The 15,635-nt window shown below is 33.3% G+C and overlaps 1 protein-coding gene across 1 annotated transcript in view; it reads left to right on the top strand.

Moving 5' to 3' along the window:
* Window positions 1-15,635, top strand: part of ASCC3 (activating signal cointegrator 1 complex subunit 3) — a 367,207-nt gene that overhangs the window by 70,269 nt on the left and 281,303 nt on the right. The window contains exons 5-8 of the mRNA XM_047101482.1: window positions 1,682-1,802; window positions 5,944-6,148; window positions 6,871-7,012; window positions 7,819-7,944. Coding sequence (XP_046957438.1) covers window positions 1,682-1,802; window positions 5,944-6,148; window positions 6,871-7,012; window positions 7,819-7,944 — 594 coding nt within the window. The remainder of the gene's footprint in view (window positions 1-1,681; window positions 1,803-5,943; window positions 6,149-6,870; window positions 7,013-7,818; window positions 7,945-15,635) is intronic.

Here is a 15,635-nt window from a genome sequence, read left to right on the forward strand (position 1 = left end):
AAACTTGTGGCCACTTTGAAGGAATCGGCTCTTCCCCCCCCTTGTCCTTCCTTAGTTCTCTTTTGTAACCTGGTTGTTCAATTTGTGACTCTTCTACTTATAGTTAACCACAACCTGTGCTGTTTTTGAGAGGACCCTAAGGCTTCGACTTTCTGCCAAGTTGCACATGAGGCCCATACCTTTGGAAGAGATTGGGACCTTTCTGTTTTATAGCCTAGTTCTTCCCCCAGACAAAATCTTTGAGGGAAACTCTGGAGCTAGGAGTGGGGACAAGGGACAGTTTATCTCTGACTGACACCCTTGCTCTAGGAGCTGAGTGCTGATGGAAGGGGTAGGCAGTAGCCTAAGTCCTTCTTGTCTTGCCTCTCCTGGTGTGGAATTAGTGCCTTATGAGCCAGGGTGAGAGTGATTGGGCCCCGGTATACTCCATGATGTTTAGGCCAAAAGTAGAGGTTCTAGGACTAGGGCCTTGGCCTTATATGTAGATAATGTCAGTTAAATGAACAGCAAAAAGAAAATATTTATTAAATAGTTAGCATTTTATATATACTTAACATAAGTTCCTACTTTAATTATGATTTTGTGTGGAATGAATCTCTGAGAATAGTTAGAATTTGGCTGATATAAAATCTTCACATGTAAAATTAGATATAACATTTCTGGACAGGAGGAAAAAACATCCTGGAACCATACTGGAAGAAATTGAAAGGCTTTCTGGAGCAGTTACTTTGTATAATTATGTGATTGAAAGTCTTTCTTAATCCTAAAACTGGCTCTCTGACTTGAATAAACTTAATCTTTGGCAACTGCTCTGCATAAGATACACATGGAAATTTTTTATAAAAAGTTACATAAAGTACTTTGTGGAACTGTGTTTTAGATTTCAGATTTATTAAGCATTAAAAATTATTAATTAAGGGGTGCCTGGGTGGCTCAGTCGGTTGAGTGTCCAACTTTGGTGCAGGTCATGATCTCACTGTTCATGAGTTCGAGCCCTGCGTTGGGCTCTGTGCTGACAGCTCAGAGCCTGGAACCTGCTTCAGATTCTGTGTCTCCCTCTCTCTCTGCTTCTCCCCAACTTGTGCTCTGTCTCTCTCTCTCTCTCTCAAAATTAAATAAAATTTTAAAAAGTATTAATTAAACATTAATAAAATAAATTTAATAAAATAATACAGTTATTAAGCATTAAAAATGTGGTGTGTCATGAATCATTAAAACATTTTAATGGTTCTTTAACTCTAAAGTGATAGCTGTTATGTGTAGTAAGTTGGAAGAAAATTCATACTCTGGACTCTATTTGCCAAAACCAGAACAATATTAAAAAGCAAATTAATTTTGGAATTTCATTTGGTTATACCTAGGAAAGGCAAGTGTAAGGATTTATAATTCTGTGATTTGTTGTATATATGTCATAATTATTTATATACCATATATATCATAATCATGATTACTTTTACAGATTGAATCATGTGCTTTAGTAATTGCATATTGACTTCGTAAACCTGAAAGATACGTAACAATATGAAGAGTTGCTTTTCTTTCCTAAGTTACTATTTTTTTCCAAGGTATTCTTTGGGTGCTTCTTGCTCTAGTAGTTTGGCTTCATACCTCTGTTGAATAAGGTATTAATAACTTGAAAAAGGTGATTTGAGGTAACAGTTGTTTTGATTCTTCTTTTAAGCTATTTGAACTGCTGGGACCTGATGGACTTGAACTTATTGAGAAACTCCTCCAGAACAGAATTACAATTGTGGATAGATTTCTTAATTCTTCAAATGATCATAAGTTGCAGGCTCTTCAAGGTAAGAAAGTGTTCAGTGGTAATTCCAATTTAAAGGAAGATTCATTGGTTAGCAAATCTTTTTAATATAATTATACATTAATATCCTTTGGTCTATTATATAATTTAGCGATACCACTTTTTAAAGTATATTTTAGATATGGCAGATTATGAAACAAATACCACAATGCCCTAAATAGGCTGTTATGGTAGAGATTCTATTCTGTTTAGGTATGGCATTTTTTTTTTTATTGCTGAAGGTTTGAATAGATACATTTTTTTTTTCAAGCAACTGCATTTGATATTAACTGTGGGCCAAGTAGTGTTATTTCTTCCCAACTTTTTTATTTTGAAAACTTTCAAACCTAGATAGTACAAGGATAGTACAGTGAACACTTGCATACCTTTGTGTAGATTCGACAGTTAACATTTTGCTTTCTTTCTCTTATTATCCTCTTTACACATGCACTCACTCACATATACATAAACAAACACCTACATTTAACATTTTTGATGAACAGTGACCTGGAAGTTGCAGACATCATAATATTTCACCTGTAAAATCTTCATCGTACATTTAAGAACAATAGCAGTCTCCTACTAAACTGTAATACAGTTATCATGCTCAGCAAATTGAACATTTATATTGTCATGTATCTCATGTATTTAAAAGCCCCAGAAGAATTAGAGTAGTTGAGGAAGCCAAAATAATTTTAAAAAATGCTTTGCTTACTATGATACAACTGATGCTGAACTCAGATTTTAAGTCATAAGCAGGAAACCTGAATTTCTTACTTTTACCCAAATGTTCTTTGCCAGCCTTATATATAGTTTGAAATTTTTAAAAAGTGCCTGGGCATAAAAAATTAGACATCCCTCCCTTCTTCAAATGAATTGGCATTTATCATTTTTTAATGTAAGTTATGTTATCTTTTCCTCACATATATGAGTATGGCACTAAAATGAAGTTACGAAAAGAACCTTGATTTAAGTACAAAATTTCTTGGGGCTTTCTTATCCTATACTTTGGTTACTGGTTGTTTCCTGGAGTTGTCTTGAGATTTTTAGAAACTGAGAAGAATTGAGTTTAGCCACTTTGTCTTTATGCAAGTTTCGTTGTGCTTTAACTATGTTTATCACTTACAAACTGCCTTGCTCTAAGAAGGCTCTCCCACCTGCTAAAGATATTTATCACACATTGTTGGAAACCACCAGAGTTTAAGAGCATTTAAAATGGGTGTCTGCCAGAAAGAAAGGAATGAATGTAAATATCTAGTCTTGCAGTGTAAATTCTGACAATTTAAGTGTTGATATAGGGATACATATTGATCTCACCTGTTAATAGTGCTAATTTACTTAACAGAAAGTTCAAAATGATTCCAGCTTCACCTGTGGTTTTTTTTTTTTTTTTTGGAACTATAGGTGATGAGTTAGTGTTGTCTTGCAGTTTAATTATGTTCATTTTTGTATAACATTTATACACAAATTTTATTCTCTTTGGATAACTTTTTAGAAGCAACATAGTTTTGAACCCAAAAACAAATATTAGATTTGAATTATTAAAAAAAAATATTTGAACCATCAATCTGCCCAGAAATATTATCTACTTTTCTCATACTGCTTTTACTCTTTTATTCTAAGCTACATCATTATTATTGCCACTATCTAAGAGTAGTAATTTTACTATAGAAAAGTGGGGTATTAGTAGGCTTTAACTTTGTCTAAGGACTATTGTAAAGAAGCTGACAACCAGCATGTTTCAGATTTTTTTTTCAGTAGAGTTTTTCGTGTACATGGCTTAAACAGATATTTTCCTTTATTTGCGGGGAGGGAGGTGGTATGGAAAGGAAATATTCTTGAAGAAAAGATTCTTCAGACTCTTATTACTTTATCAGTGTTCTCATCCATTTGTATCTTCTGATCTAATTTTGTGTTGAGGATCCTTCAAAATTCTTTAAAAACTACCAAATTATATTTGCATTCTTTATTAAGCTACTTTAATATGACCATCACATCCCATCCTTTTCTTTATTCCTCCAAAATCGTGGTCTTAGAAGTTGCTTCTTACTATTTATCATTTTCTAGTTTTCATAATGATTTTTTTATAACTTTTTAATCCAGATGCGCATCACCCATTTTATCTCTTCTGTTTTTATTATAACCAGGAAATGTAGGTGAGAAGTGGGTGGGTAAAGTGGATTGACTGCTAAGGTGAGGATAGTTGTAAATTAAATTCTCTTTTTAGGGCTGATGTGAAGAATGTTTACACCAGGGTGTGTCATAAAATAAAAATTAAGTTAGCTTATGCTATCAAGGACACTGTTTTGAGTAGTTACACAAGATCTTTTTGGTCATGATTACATTCTAAAAGGATACAAGCTTCCACATTCTTCTTCAGTAAAATTTTATAGAATTACTGGTAAACTTATTCATTTCATTTCTACTTTTCAGGCTCTAAAGTTAACTGAACCTACCAAGGAAAACTATACATTTAAACTTTTGCTGCTGTATGACTTACTTTGAAAATTACCTATTATGTTCAGTGTTACAGGATTCCAGTATATTCTCTTTGAGGCTTAAAAAAGCTATTAATGAAGCAGACCTGTTTTCTTCTTATTACATTTGTTTAAAATGTTAATTACGTTAGCATAGCACTTAGAGTGTCATCCAGGGTATTTAGTTTCACACACAGAATCCTTAACATTCATTTATATAATAAATACATAGTGTTATTCACATGGTATTATTCACATTCTACTTAATACAGCACCCAGTGCTTATCACAAGTTCCCTCCTTTGTACCCATCACTCATCTAGCCCATCTCCACCCACCTCCCTTTGTCAAACCTGTCTGTTCTCTACCACTGAAAGTTAATTGGCTACAAACTTAATCATTATAATAGATGTATAAGACTTTACCAAAAAGTAAAATATATATGACCTAGAAAAAAACTTTTTTTCAGAACTGTACTAATATAAAGGAGATCATATCTCATTTCATAGTTTTCATGTGATAAGTCTTTATTTCTCAGTTTCCTTCTTGAGATTTCTAAAACCATTATACAGAGGGATTACTTCATGTGATTGAGAGTTAAAATGATTTATTCAAAATTACGTATTGAGGTAGTGACAAATGACTGGGAATTGTGAAGATTTGACTTAAATGAATTAGAAGGCTATTTCGCTATCTTGATGCTTTCTTAATTCCTTCCTTGTTCGGTGTGGGATCTTGGAGTTTAATAAAATAACTTTGTACTGTGCTCCTTCAGAGTATGGACCAAGTTTAGTTCTTTATTGCTTCCTAGCCTAGCAGCAGTGCCTGAAACTAGTAGGTCCCCAATACAGTAAATGTGTATTGATTTGGATTGCTTTCAGCAACATTCCTGTGATTTCCTTTAGGGCCACGGTGAGCCAGGATACTACTACTTCAAAAGATTTAATTAAACATAGAAGGTTAATCCTGTTGGAAGAAAAAAATTTCCTGAATATTGAGTTGACCAAACCACAGGTTTAAATGGGACCTTGTAGATGAAACATTGAACTTTCATTGACCTGATTGTTAGTGGCTCTAGCCATCTTCCCTTGTTTTGTTTTGTTTTTAACTGTATTTCCACGGAAAGGTGGATCACAGTCTTTATTTGCCTGGTCATCTTCTAAATATATCCTGAGCTAATGTTAATAAATTGTATTTCATGTATAAGTGAGTAAAAACATATATTCAATTTAACACAGTAAGGCTGTTACACAGGGAAAAGTTATATCTAATATGTAAAGAATATATTTATTTCATTATTATGTTAACAGTAAGTGCTAATTAGCATTGATAATTATTATATTTATTGAAATTATGTAAACAAATAATTTCAAAATTATAAAACTGAATTTTTAAGTTCCTGATGTTATGTGTAAGAATTTATGACACTAAACTATGTAGTGTGTATGAAGAAAATATCTACTGACTTTTCTTAACCACTGTATAATATCGCTAGATATCACATTAAAAAAAAAAACAACTCTCCATAAAACATACAATTGAATATGACAGTTTTAAAAAAACTGAATTATTAGAGCATTGTGCTATTTTATATTTTGGTGAAGGGGAAAAATGGTTTTCCTAAAGCTTAAACTCATAGAACATGATAATTCTTAAATTTGCTTTGTAGACAATTGCAAAAAAATTTTAGGAGAAAATGCTAAACCTAACTATGGTTGTCAAGTTACCATTCAGTCTGAACAAGAAAAGCAATTAATGAAACAGTATCGTCGTGAAGAAAAAAGAATTGCCAGACGAGAAAAAAAGGCTGGAGAAGATGGAGAAATTGCAGAAGGAGTTATGTGCTTTGATCCTAAGGAATTGCGGATACAAAGGTAATAAAAACCAGAAGCTGAAAGATGCTTCTGTTGTAATTGCTACCTTTATGCATTATTTTTTGGTTAGTCTTAACAATTTAGATAACTCGTACTTCTAGTAAGGTTTTCTTATAACAACAGACTTTTGTTGTATGAAAACCTAATTTTCTGGGATAAGAATGCAATGATCTTCTTAATTAGAATATTCTTGGTTACATCTATGTAGGTGAGAATTTTAGATTATAGAAGTAAGCTATTTTGGGTGCTGTGCGCAAACCACTAGGTTAAAATTTGTAAAGCCTACACAGATTTATTTTGAGACTTTTGGGTTTTTTTCTAGCTTAATAAGAATACTTTTCCTTGTGTTATTTAGAAGTAGAAAGGAAGAAAAAGAAACAAGAGCATTATGATATTTGTTCTTTAAATTTTGAATACTATTTTTATAAAGGAACTTATACCTTGTTAAACATCTTTGGATTGTGACAAACAAAATTATAAATAAAAAACACTAAGTTAAACTTATCAAATGATGTCATCTAAAAATAGTACCTACAAAATGTGTTAACTCCTATGTAGTTACATTGAAAATGTCAGGATTACTAATATCTTTCTTTGTGTAATTTAATTTCTTCCACTTCATAATGGAAAGCTACCTGAAATTGTTATTATAGTGACTTTGTACTGGCTTCCTTTTGCTAGATAAAAATTTTGTATTTATCCTACTGTTTTTATATTTACAGAGAGCAGGCACTTATGAATGCTAGAAGTGTTCCAATTCTGAGTAGGCAGAGAGACATGGACGTTGAAAAAATACGTTATCCCCATGTTTATGATTCCCAGGCTGAAGCCATGAGAACATCAGCATTCATTGCTGGTGCAAAGGTATGTCACTGGTATATGACCACTTTGGGATAATAGGTCTATTCTGAGGAAATAACACATAGATTTTTCCTGTGTCTTTTCTGGCTCTTATACTAGTTGATATACTATGCTAACTTTAATTTCAAAATATTGGGGAAGATGAGATAATGCAGTGTATGGAAACTTCTTGACACATATTAGGTACTCAAAATGTATTTGTTCTCTTCCCTTTTGTTATTTATGGAACTTGTATTTTTGAGTTTTAGTGGTTACATCACTTTTTTAATGTTCTTTACACTATGTATATGGCACAGTTTTCCTAGCAACACAAGTATATTTGTCTTCAGGATACCATCTAATCAATATATACTTAAAACTCATTAACATAATATGGTCTGTGTGTTATATGAGAGATCCAGTATATGAATAATTCGTGTGTATGTGGTTTTTTGGTTTGTTTTTGTTTTGCTTAAGGTTGTTTTTCTTTAAAAAAATATTTTTGGGGGAGACAGAGAGACAGAGTGCAAGCAGGGGAGGGGCAGAGAGAGAGGGAGACGCAGAATCTGAAGCGGCTCCAGGCTCCGAACTGTCAGCACAGAGCGCAGCAGGATCATGACCTGGGCCAAAGTCTGACGCTTAACCCACTGAGCTACCCAGGCACCCTTGTTTTTCTTTAAACTAGCTAAATTTATTTACCACTGCTGTGTCTAAAGACATTAGTGTTCTCTTTCTCTCTTTCTCTTTCTTTCTCTTTCTCTCTAATTAAATAATCTCTACCAGAGCAATTGTTTGTATTATTATTTAATTTTAATTTTTGATGTTTATAGATGATTTTACCAGAAGGAATTCAAAGAGAGAATAACAAGATGTATGAAGAAGTAAAGATTCCCTATAGTGAACCAATGCCAGTTGGCTTTGAGGAAAAACCAGTTTATATCCAAGACTTAGATGAGGTGAGATGATCATTTTATAAAGTTGTTATTTTTGGTGCTTGGTATGTTTTCTGAATAGATTTTTATTTAAAAAATTATTTTTAAAAGTTAGTAGTTGGCTAATATAGTAGAGAGCTATATGCAGTTAGTTACTAACTTTTTAAACCTTTTTAAACCTTTTTAAACTTTTTAAACCTTAAAAATTCATTCCTTCACACATTAAACATTTTTGTGTATATATTTCTGTAATTTCATGTTTATTTTGGCTATTTCAGCTAATATTTGGTTTAACCCATGTAGGCAGGCTTAGACTGTTTTAAAGGATTCATGTATTGATATATCAAATGGTCAGTCTATAAAATAATAGAATGCTATTTGGGGAGGGGATCAAATTCTAAACTATTTACTTTTTTCTCAGCTTTTAAATTTTGAGTAATTTCAAACATATGGAAAAGTCGCATAAATAGTATTATCCATATATCTTTTGTCTTCATTTACCATTTGTGAAAATTTTGCCATATTTGCTTTATCTCAAAATAAATATTTCTTAATTTACTTTTAGATTTGCTTAAATTGTTCACCTTGTGATTTATTATTTTCCTGAATTTTTAGAGTTTTAATAACAGTTTTAGGAAGGAATTATTTATAATTTTTACTTCTGCTTAAATTGTGAGGGTTTGAGAAATTTTCATTATAAAGCTATGTAGAGAAATAATCATTCCCTTAAGTAAACTTATCAAGTAGTGCCAATCCAGGATATATTGGAAACTCAGTATACTCATTGTAGTTAAAACAGTGCTGTAGTAAACTTGTATGGCCCTTAGAAGGAACATACAGAAATATAAATTATATCGAGTGTTGTGTCCTAGTGGTTTTAGAGAACATCAATATATTGAGAGTGCTAGTCTGACTTAGTATTTAAAGTTATTTGAATGATTTCTAGTAATAGGGCATTGTTAGATAAATTGTAATGCAGATTAATGACTAACTTTGTAATCAGGTGTTCTTGGGATCAGATTTATTGAATTGTATGTAAATCGAAGTGAAAATTGTTCAGATAGTCTTTTAAAATGTATTTGAAAACATCTTAATTAGGGTACATATTTGTCAGAATTTAGTTTTGCATATAATTTACTTAGCAAATCTGTGGAGTGTAATTGAAGTTTACACTGAAGGGAAAATTACATTGAAGGTAAAATTGAAGATTTTGGTGATCAGCATCATAGGGAAAGTCCAAATTCATGAAGTTTTAGAGTGCACAGGAGGCTATAGGAAAAGAATTAGTATATTGAAGCTAACTTCTTCTTTTTCTTTACTTTTTTTTTAAATGTTTATTTACTTTTGAGAATGCATGAGCGGGGAAGGGGCAGGGAGAGGGAGACAGAATCTGAAGCAGGCTCCAGGCTCCAAGCTATCAGCCCAGAGTCTGATGCGGAGCTCGAACCCACAAACCGTGAGATCATGACCTGAGCCATAGTTGGAAGCTCAACCGACTGAGCCACTCAGGTGCCCCGAAGCAAACTTCCTAAGTTTACAATCAAAGCAAACATGAGTGTAGGAGGGCATATCATCTTATCCCTTTTTATAAGAGGAGACAGTTCTCCCCATAGTTTTTTTTTTTTTTATCAGCTCCTCAATACTCACCTGCACCAAACGCATCCATGCATACCTAAAATATGCACTTTATTTGAAGAAAAATGGCAAAGATGTAAGATACCTAAAGAGTATTCATGTAGAGAGTGAGGGTGTGATCATGTAGAGTATTTCATGTAGGCAGCGTTGATAATGGGTGAGAACCTCTGATCAGTATCTCTTCAACCTTAGAGTTAAGAACACAGTTTCAATCAAATATATATCAATTAATGGTTATCAAACAGTTTCAGTCAAATATGTTGGTTATTGAGGCTTAAAGTATATAATCCAGCACTTTTGGCACTTGTCTGCATCCTAGGTTGCTTATTTTCTGTGTACTGTGGGATCTTGTCATCTGGGTATTAAACTCACTGAGAAATCAAATATATACATAAGCATGTGCTAAATTGAAAAAAGAATTCTTTAGTTTAAGGTATACCAATTATTTAAAGTATACATATTATTTAAAGCTAACCTTTTCTGTCACCAAAATGAAGTTCCTTTATATATATTTATATGTGTATGAGTGTGTAATTTATATGTAGTCATTCAGAAATACCAAATAATGGAGGCAAGCAAAAAGAACAGCATAAAAAATAACCACAGCCAACCAGAATTAACTACATTCTACACATATGTGTGCATTTTATTTTGTTTTATAAAATGGCATTATATCACACATACTGTTTGTGTCTATTTGTATATTTATCTACATACATCTTTCCATGTCAGCAAACATATCTCCAGCATCATTTATAATCACCATACAGTATTCCATTTTATACCTTTATTACTTTTAAACTGATTCCTTTTTGTTACAGTTTTAAGTTGTTTTCTAGAGTAAGTTTATATATTAGACTAAAATTGTAATTTTATATTGCTGGGTTTCATCCTCTGCATCAGAATTATCTGTAGATCTTTTTCAAAATCCAAGTGACTTGGCTTCTATAAAATTAAAGTCTCTTGAGAAGGGTCCAGGTACCTGTATTTTGAAGATGATTTTTGGAGCACTGTAGGTGATTCTGAAATACAGCAGGACATAATTTTGTACATAATTCTTTTTAAACCTTACCAGTCATTATAAGCATTATCATCATTGAAGTTTATTTTGTTTTGTGTATTAAATATTAACATTTTTCATGTGAAAAAATTAACATTCATTGTATAATGAATGAATCAGGCTTCTTATTTTTCTTTCATATTTATTTCCAAATAAATACTTTGTTTATTTTAATTTAGGTTATAAGAGTAAGAGTTTTCCTAAATGGGTTAATTTCATCTACAACCTTAATGTTTGTTTGCTGTGTAATGTAATATATTTATGGGTTCCATGGATTAGGATCTGGACATCAGTGGGGATCATTATTCTGCCTACCACACATGAGAGTTTAGCTTTTCTTCCATTGAAGAATATCAGTGTTGTTTAGAGTTTTTGGCTATTACAAAGTGTGTAATTCTCCTTAGGCTGCCATAACCACAGCCGGGGTAGCTTAAACAATGAACATTTATTTTTTCACAGTTTTGGAGGTTAGAAATCCCAGAAAAAGGTGCTGATAGATTTAGTTTCCAGTGAAGACTCTCTTCCTGGCTTGCAGACAGGCACTTTCTCACTGTGTTCCCATGGCTTTACATGGGCTCTTCTCTGTATTGTGTCTCTACCTCTTAAAGGACACCAGCTTTATTGGATTAGGACTTCACTCAGATTACCTTATTTAACTTTGTTACTTTCCTAAAGGCTCTGTCTCCAAACACTGTAACACTGGGAGTTAAGGCTTTAATTTATGTACTTAAATTATAAGATGAAACCTAATTCCATCCATAAGATGGATAAAGCTGCTCTAGACATTGGTATACAGGTTTTTGTGTGGACAAAAGTTTTCATTTCTTTGGACTAGATGCCTGAGAGTGCAATTGTTGGGTCATTATTGTAGCTGCATAGTTAGTTTTTTTAAGGAAAACTACCACACTGTTTTCTGGGGAACATTTTATATTCCCACCAGCAATCCAGTATGATTCAGTTTCTCCACGTATTCACCAGCATTTGGTCTTATCAGTATTTTTATTTTAGCCATTTTAATTTATATTTTTATGTTTTATTTATATTTATATGTATACTTTAACCATTCTGATAGAGTGTAGAGATTTCTCATTGTGGTTTTAATTTGCACTTTTATAAGCAGTAATAATAATTAGATAATATTCAAATGCAAATGTACATAAGTAAATTGTTTGATGTCATGTAGCTTTACTTAATGATCCCACCAGATGTCATTAGCATGAGTAGTAATTTAGACCTCAGGAAAAAATATAGGTGTTAGCAGAATGTTAGCTTAGTGGATGCCTTTGTTGGCTTGGATCTTTTTTATATAAGGTAGAATCTATATATATCAGGAATAGTACTCTTGAAGATGGTATCTTTCTCTTTTTACTGACATCATAATTGCATGCCATTCCTAACAGTCCTACAGAACTATAGATAAAATGCTTTTATATCCTTTCTTGACTGAATGTCACATCAGATAATTGTGTCCTGTTTGCAACACAAAGTTGAAGGTTGAAAGTAGAACTGTTGTAGAAGAGAGAAATGCTGAGCACCTGAGTTAAGAAAGTGGCATCCTACATGAAAAATGGGATAATGGAGAATAATTTAGGTACCAGTATATATAAGATCTGATGACTGATTAAATGAGAGGGGATGAAGCAGAGAGAAGACTCCAGAATGACATCCAAGTTTTTGTTGGAATCTAGAATGATATCTGGGGCGTCATGGGTGAGTGATAGTGCCATTTCCCAAGCTGAGGAATAGAAGAAAAGGAAAGGCTTGTATATGTTAAGTTTAGGAGGCAATACAACATGTTAGTTAAGAGCAGAGCCTCTGATTCCAGGCTGACCTAGTTTGACTTGGACCCCCCACTTTCTAGCTGTGAGACTTTGGGCGAGTTACTGTCCTCTCTGAAATCCAGTTTTCATTTCTAGAATTGGGATAATAGAACCTCCCTTATAGTTTAATGGTGAGAATTAATATATGTAAAACATGTTGAAGACTGTTGCGTATTTAATACATTTTAGCTAAAATATTAGCTTAAAATGAAAAGTGTAGTGATGAAAACTAACATTGGCAGATAAGTGTATGGATAAAATGAAAAGACTTATTGTTACTTTGGAAATTATATTTATTAAATAAATTACTTCTGTGTTCATTTATGCTATTCAGCTATTCTTTCATTCCAAACATATGTAGAGTATTATTGGATGCTATCATACAAGATCAGGCTATCATACAAGATCAGGAAGAACTAAACTCATAGTCATTCTATTAAGACATCGAGAGTGGTTTCTAATTAATTGATAGCAGTTAAAGAAACCAGTCATTATAATTATTGACATCTGTGGTTATTCAAGTCAGACATTTTGAAAAAAGTCAAATAGAATAAATATAAAAAGTATTGCTGGGGCATTTGGGTGGCCCGGTTGGTTAAGTGTCCACCTCTTAATTTCGGTTAGGGCATGATCTCAAGGTTCATGAGTTCGAGCCCCACATTGGTCTTTGCACAAGTGCAGAGGCTGCTTGGGATTCTCTCTCTCCCCCTCTCTCTGTCTGCCCCTCACCCACTTTTGCTCCCTTGAAAGAAATAAACTTTAAGTAAAATATATTACTTTTCTTTTGGTTTTATTTTGTTTTCTGAACCCGAGCTGGGGATCTTAAAGCCAGAGTTTGTTGACATGGTTTGATTCAATCAGATTATAAAGGCAAGAAAGCTAAATAAGCACCCAGAAAAACACTTTAGAGTGTGGATCTTTTTCATGAGACCACTTTGAAAAGGATGAAATGTTGCTAAAACCTGGACATGCTCCCAAAGCCTTTCCTGAAACAGCTCACAAGGCTGGTTATTACACTGTCAAGCATATCATCAGTTTCATCAGAAGCATGGCCTTGAATCACTCCTTGCCTTTTTAAGAGGTGGTATCAAGAAATAATAACAAAATATAAAGTTGAAAGTTGAAAAGTGAGTTTACAATCTTTTTTACACTGATAGTGATCTTAGCAAAGAATATTTCATTAAATTTCATGGGGAAAGAAATGATGTAGCACAAATTAAATTTCTACTCATTTTGTCAAATTCTGATTTCCCTTGATACATGCCTACCATCACCTGGAGAGTGGAGCCATGTGAATCCTGATGCTAATATATTTGTTTGCTAGTTTTTTGAGCACGTATTAGCATTAAAACAAACAAATGAACAAACCGACATGTAAATGTAGACTACTTATGCATCTTTATAAACCCCATAATACATTGTTATTCTTTCTGCTTTAACAGTCTTTTTAAGATATTAAGATTTCTAATAATAACAAAAAAAGTTTTTTTTATACTTGTGCACCTATCAGGTACCTTTTATGCTTTTGTCTAGATCCAGAGTTCCATCTAGTATTCATTTCTTAGAGTGCAAGTTTGTTGATGAATTCTTTCAGCTTTGTATGTCTGAATAAAAATCTTCATTTTGTCTTGTTCTTGAAAGATATTTCATTTGATATAGATTCCAGTTTGAGGCACCTGGGTGGCTCAGTCAGTTGAATATCTGTCTGACTCTTGATTCGGCTCAGATCATGATTCCAGGGTTGCAGGACTGAGCCCCACTTCAACTACATACTGAGTGTGGAGCCTGCTTAAGATTCCCTCTATTTCTGTCTTTCTCTCTCTCTCTCTCTCTCTCTCTCTCTCTCTCTCTCTCTCTCCCTCTCCCTCTCTCTCCCTCTCTCTCACTCTCCCTCTCCCTCTCTCTCTCTCTCCCCTCCCCTGCTCACACACCATCTCTCTCTATATATATAAAATAAAATAAAGTTAAATTTAATTTAATTTAAAGTAAAGTAAAATTTAGAATTCCAGGTTGACAATTTCTTTTTTTTTTGGTCAGTCCTTCTAGATGTAGCTGCATTGTCTTCTTATGTTGTTTCTGATAAGAAGTATGCTCTCATTCTTAATCCTCTATGTCATGTGCTTTTTTTTTTTTTTCTGGTTGATTTTTAAGATTTCTTTTTTATTGGTTTTAGGCATTTTGATTATGATATGACTTTATATTAGCTTTCTGTTATCATACAAGAAATTACCAAAAATTAGTGATTTAAAACATCCATTTGTTATCTCAGAGTTCTGAAAGTCTGATTTGGGTAGGCTTGACTGGGATCTCTGTTCCTGGTTTTATAAGGGTGAAACTATTGTGTTGGCCAGGCTGAAGGGGAAGGATTCCCTTACAAGGTCATTCAGATTGTTGGCCATATCCACTCTGTAGGGGTTGTAGAACTGAGGTTCCTGATTCTTTTCTGTCTGTTGTTCTTAGCTCCTAAAGACTACTCACCTTCTCTGGCATATGGCTCACTCCAGCTTCACAGCCAACAAGGGAGTATCAATTTCCCATGTGCTCTAAATCCTTGACTTCATGTGGCAGTGAAAAAACTCTGACTTTAAAAGATTTGTGTGATTAGGTCAGATTCACCCAGATAATCTTCCTTACTAAAGGTCAGCTGTTTCATATAGCATAATGGAATCATGGAAATAACGTCCATCATATTCATAGTTCTGGGATTTATGCAGGGAGTTATGCCGTGGAGTGGTGGCAGGGATTGAGGGGGAAATCTTGAGAGCCAGTTTAGGATTCTGCCTACCACTGCCTCGATGTGGTTTTCTTCCAGTGTTTTGTTGAAGCATTGGTTAAGCATCTTGGATCTGTGGGTTTCTGGTCTTCATCATGTGGGAAATTTCTAACCATTATTTTTTAATTTTTTTACCCCTTCTTCCCTTTCAGGAAGTCTTACACAGATAAATTAGGGTTCCTGAAACAGTCACACAGCTTACTGAAGTTCTGTTAACTTTTGCTTTGTTTTATTTATTTATTTTTTGAAATTTTTCTATCTTCAGGTTTCATTTTGGGTGATTTCTATTGCCTTGTCTTAAAATTCGGTCTTTTTTTCTGCAGTGTCTAAAATACTGTTCATTGCATTCAGTGAATTTTTCATGTAGCATGTAGAGTTTTATCTCTAATGAGTTTGTTGTTGTTGTTGTTGTTGTTGTTTTATCTTC

The sequence above is a fragment of the Lynx rufus genome, unplaced genomic scaffold (genome assembly GCF_022079265.1).
Source record: "Lynx rufus isolate CCGP_SWC_20201006 ecotype Redwood Valley unplaced genomic scaffold, mLynRuf1.p SCAF_6, whole genome shotgun sequence".
In the NCBI taxonomy this organism is placed as follows: domain Eukaryota; kingdom Metazoa; phylum Chordata; class Mammalia; order Carnivora; family Felidae; genus Lynx; species Lynx rufus.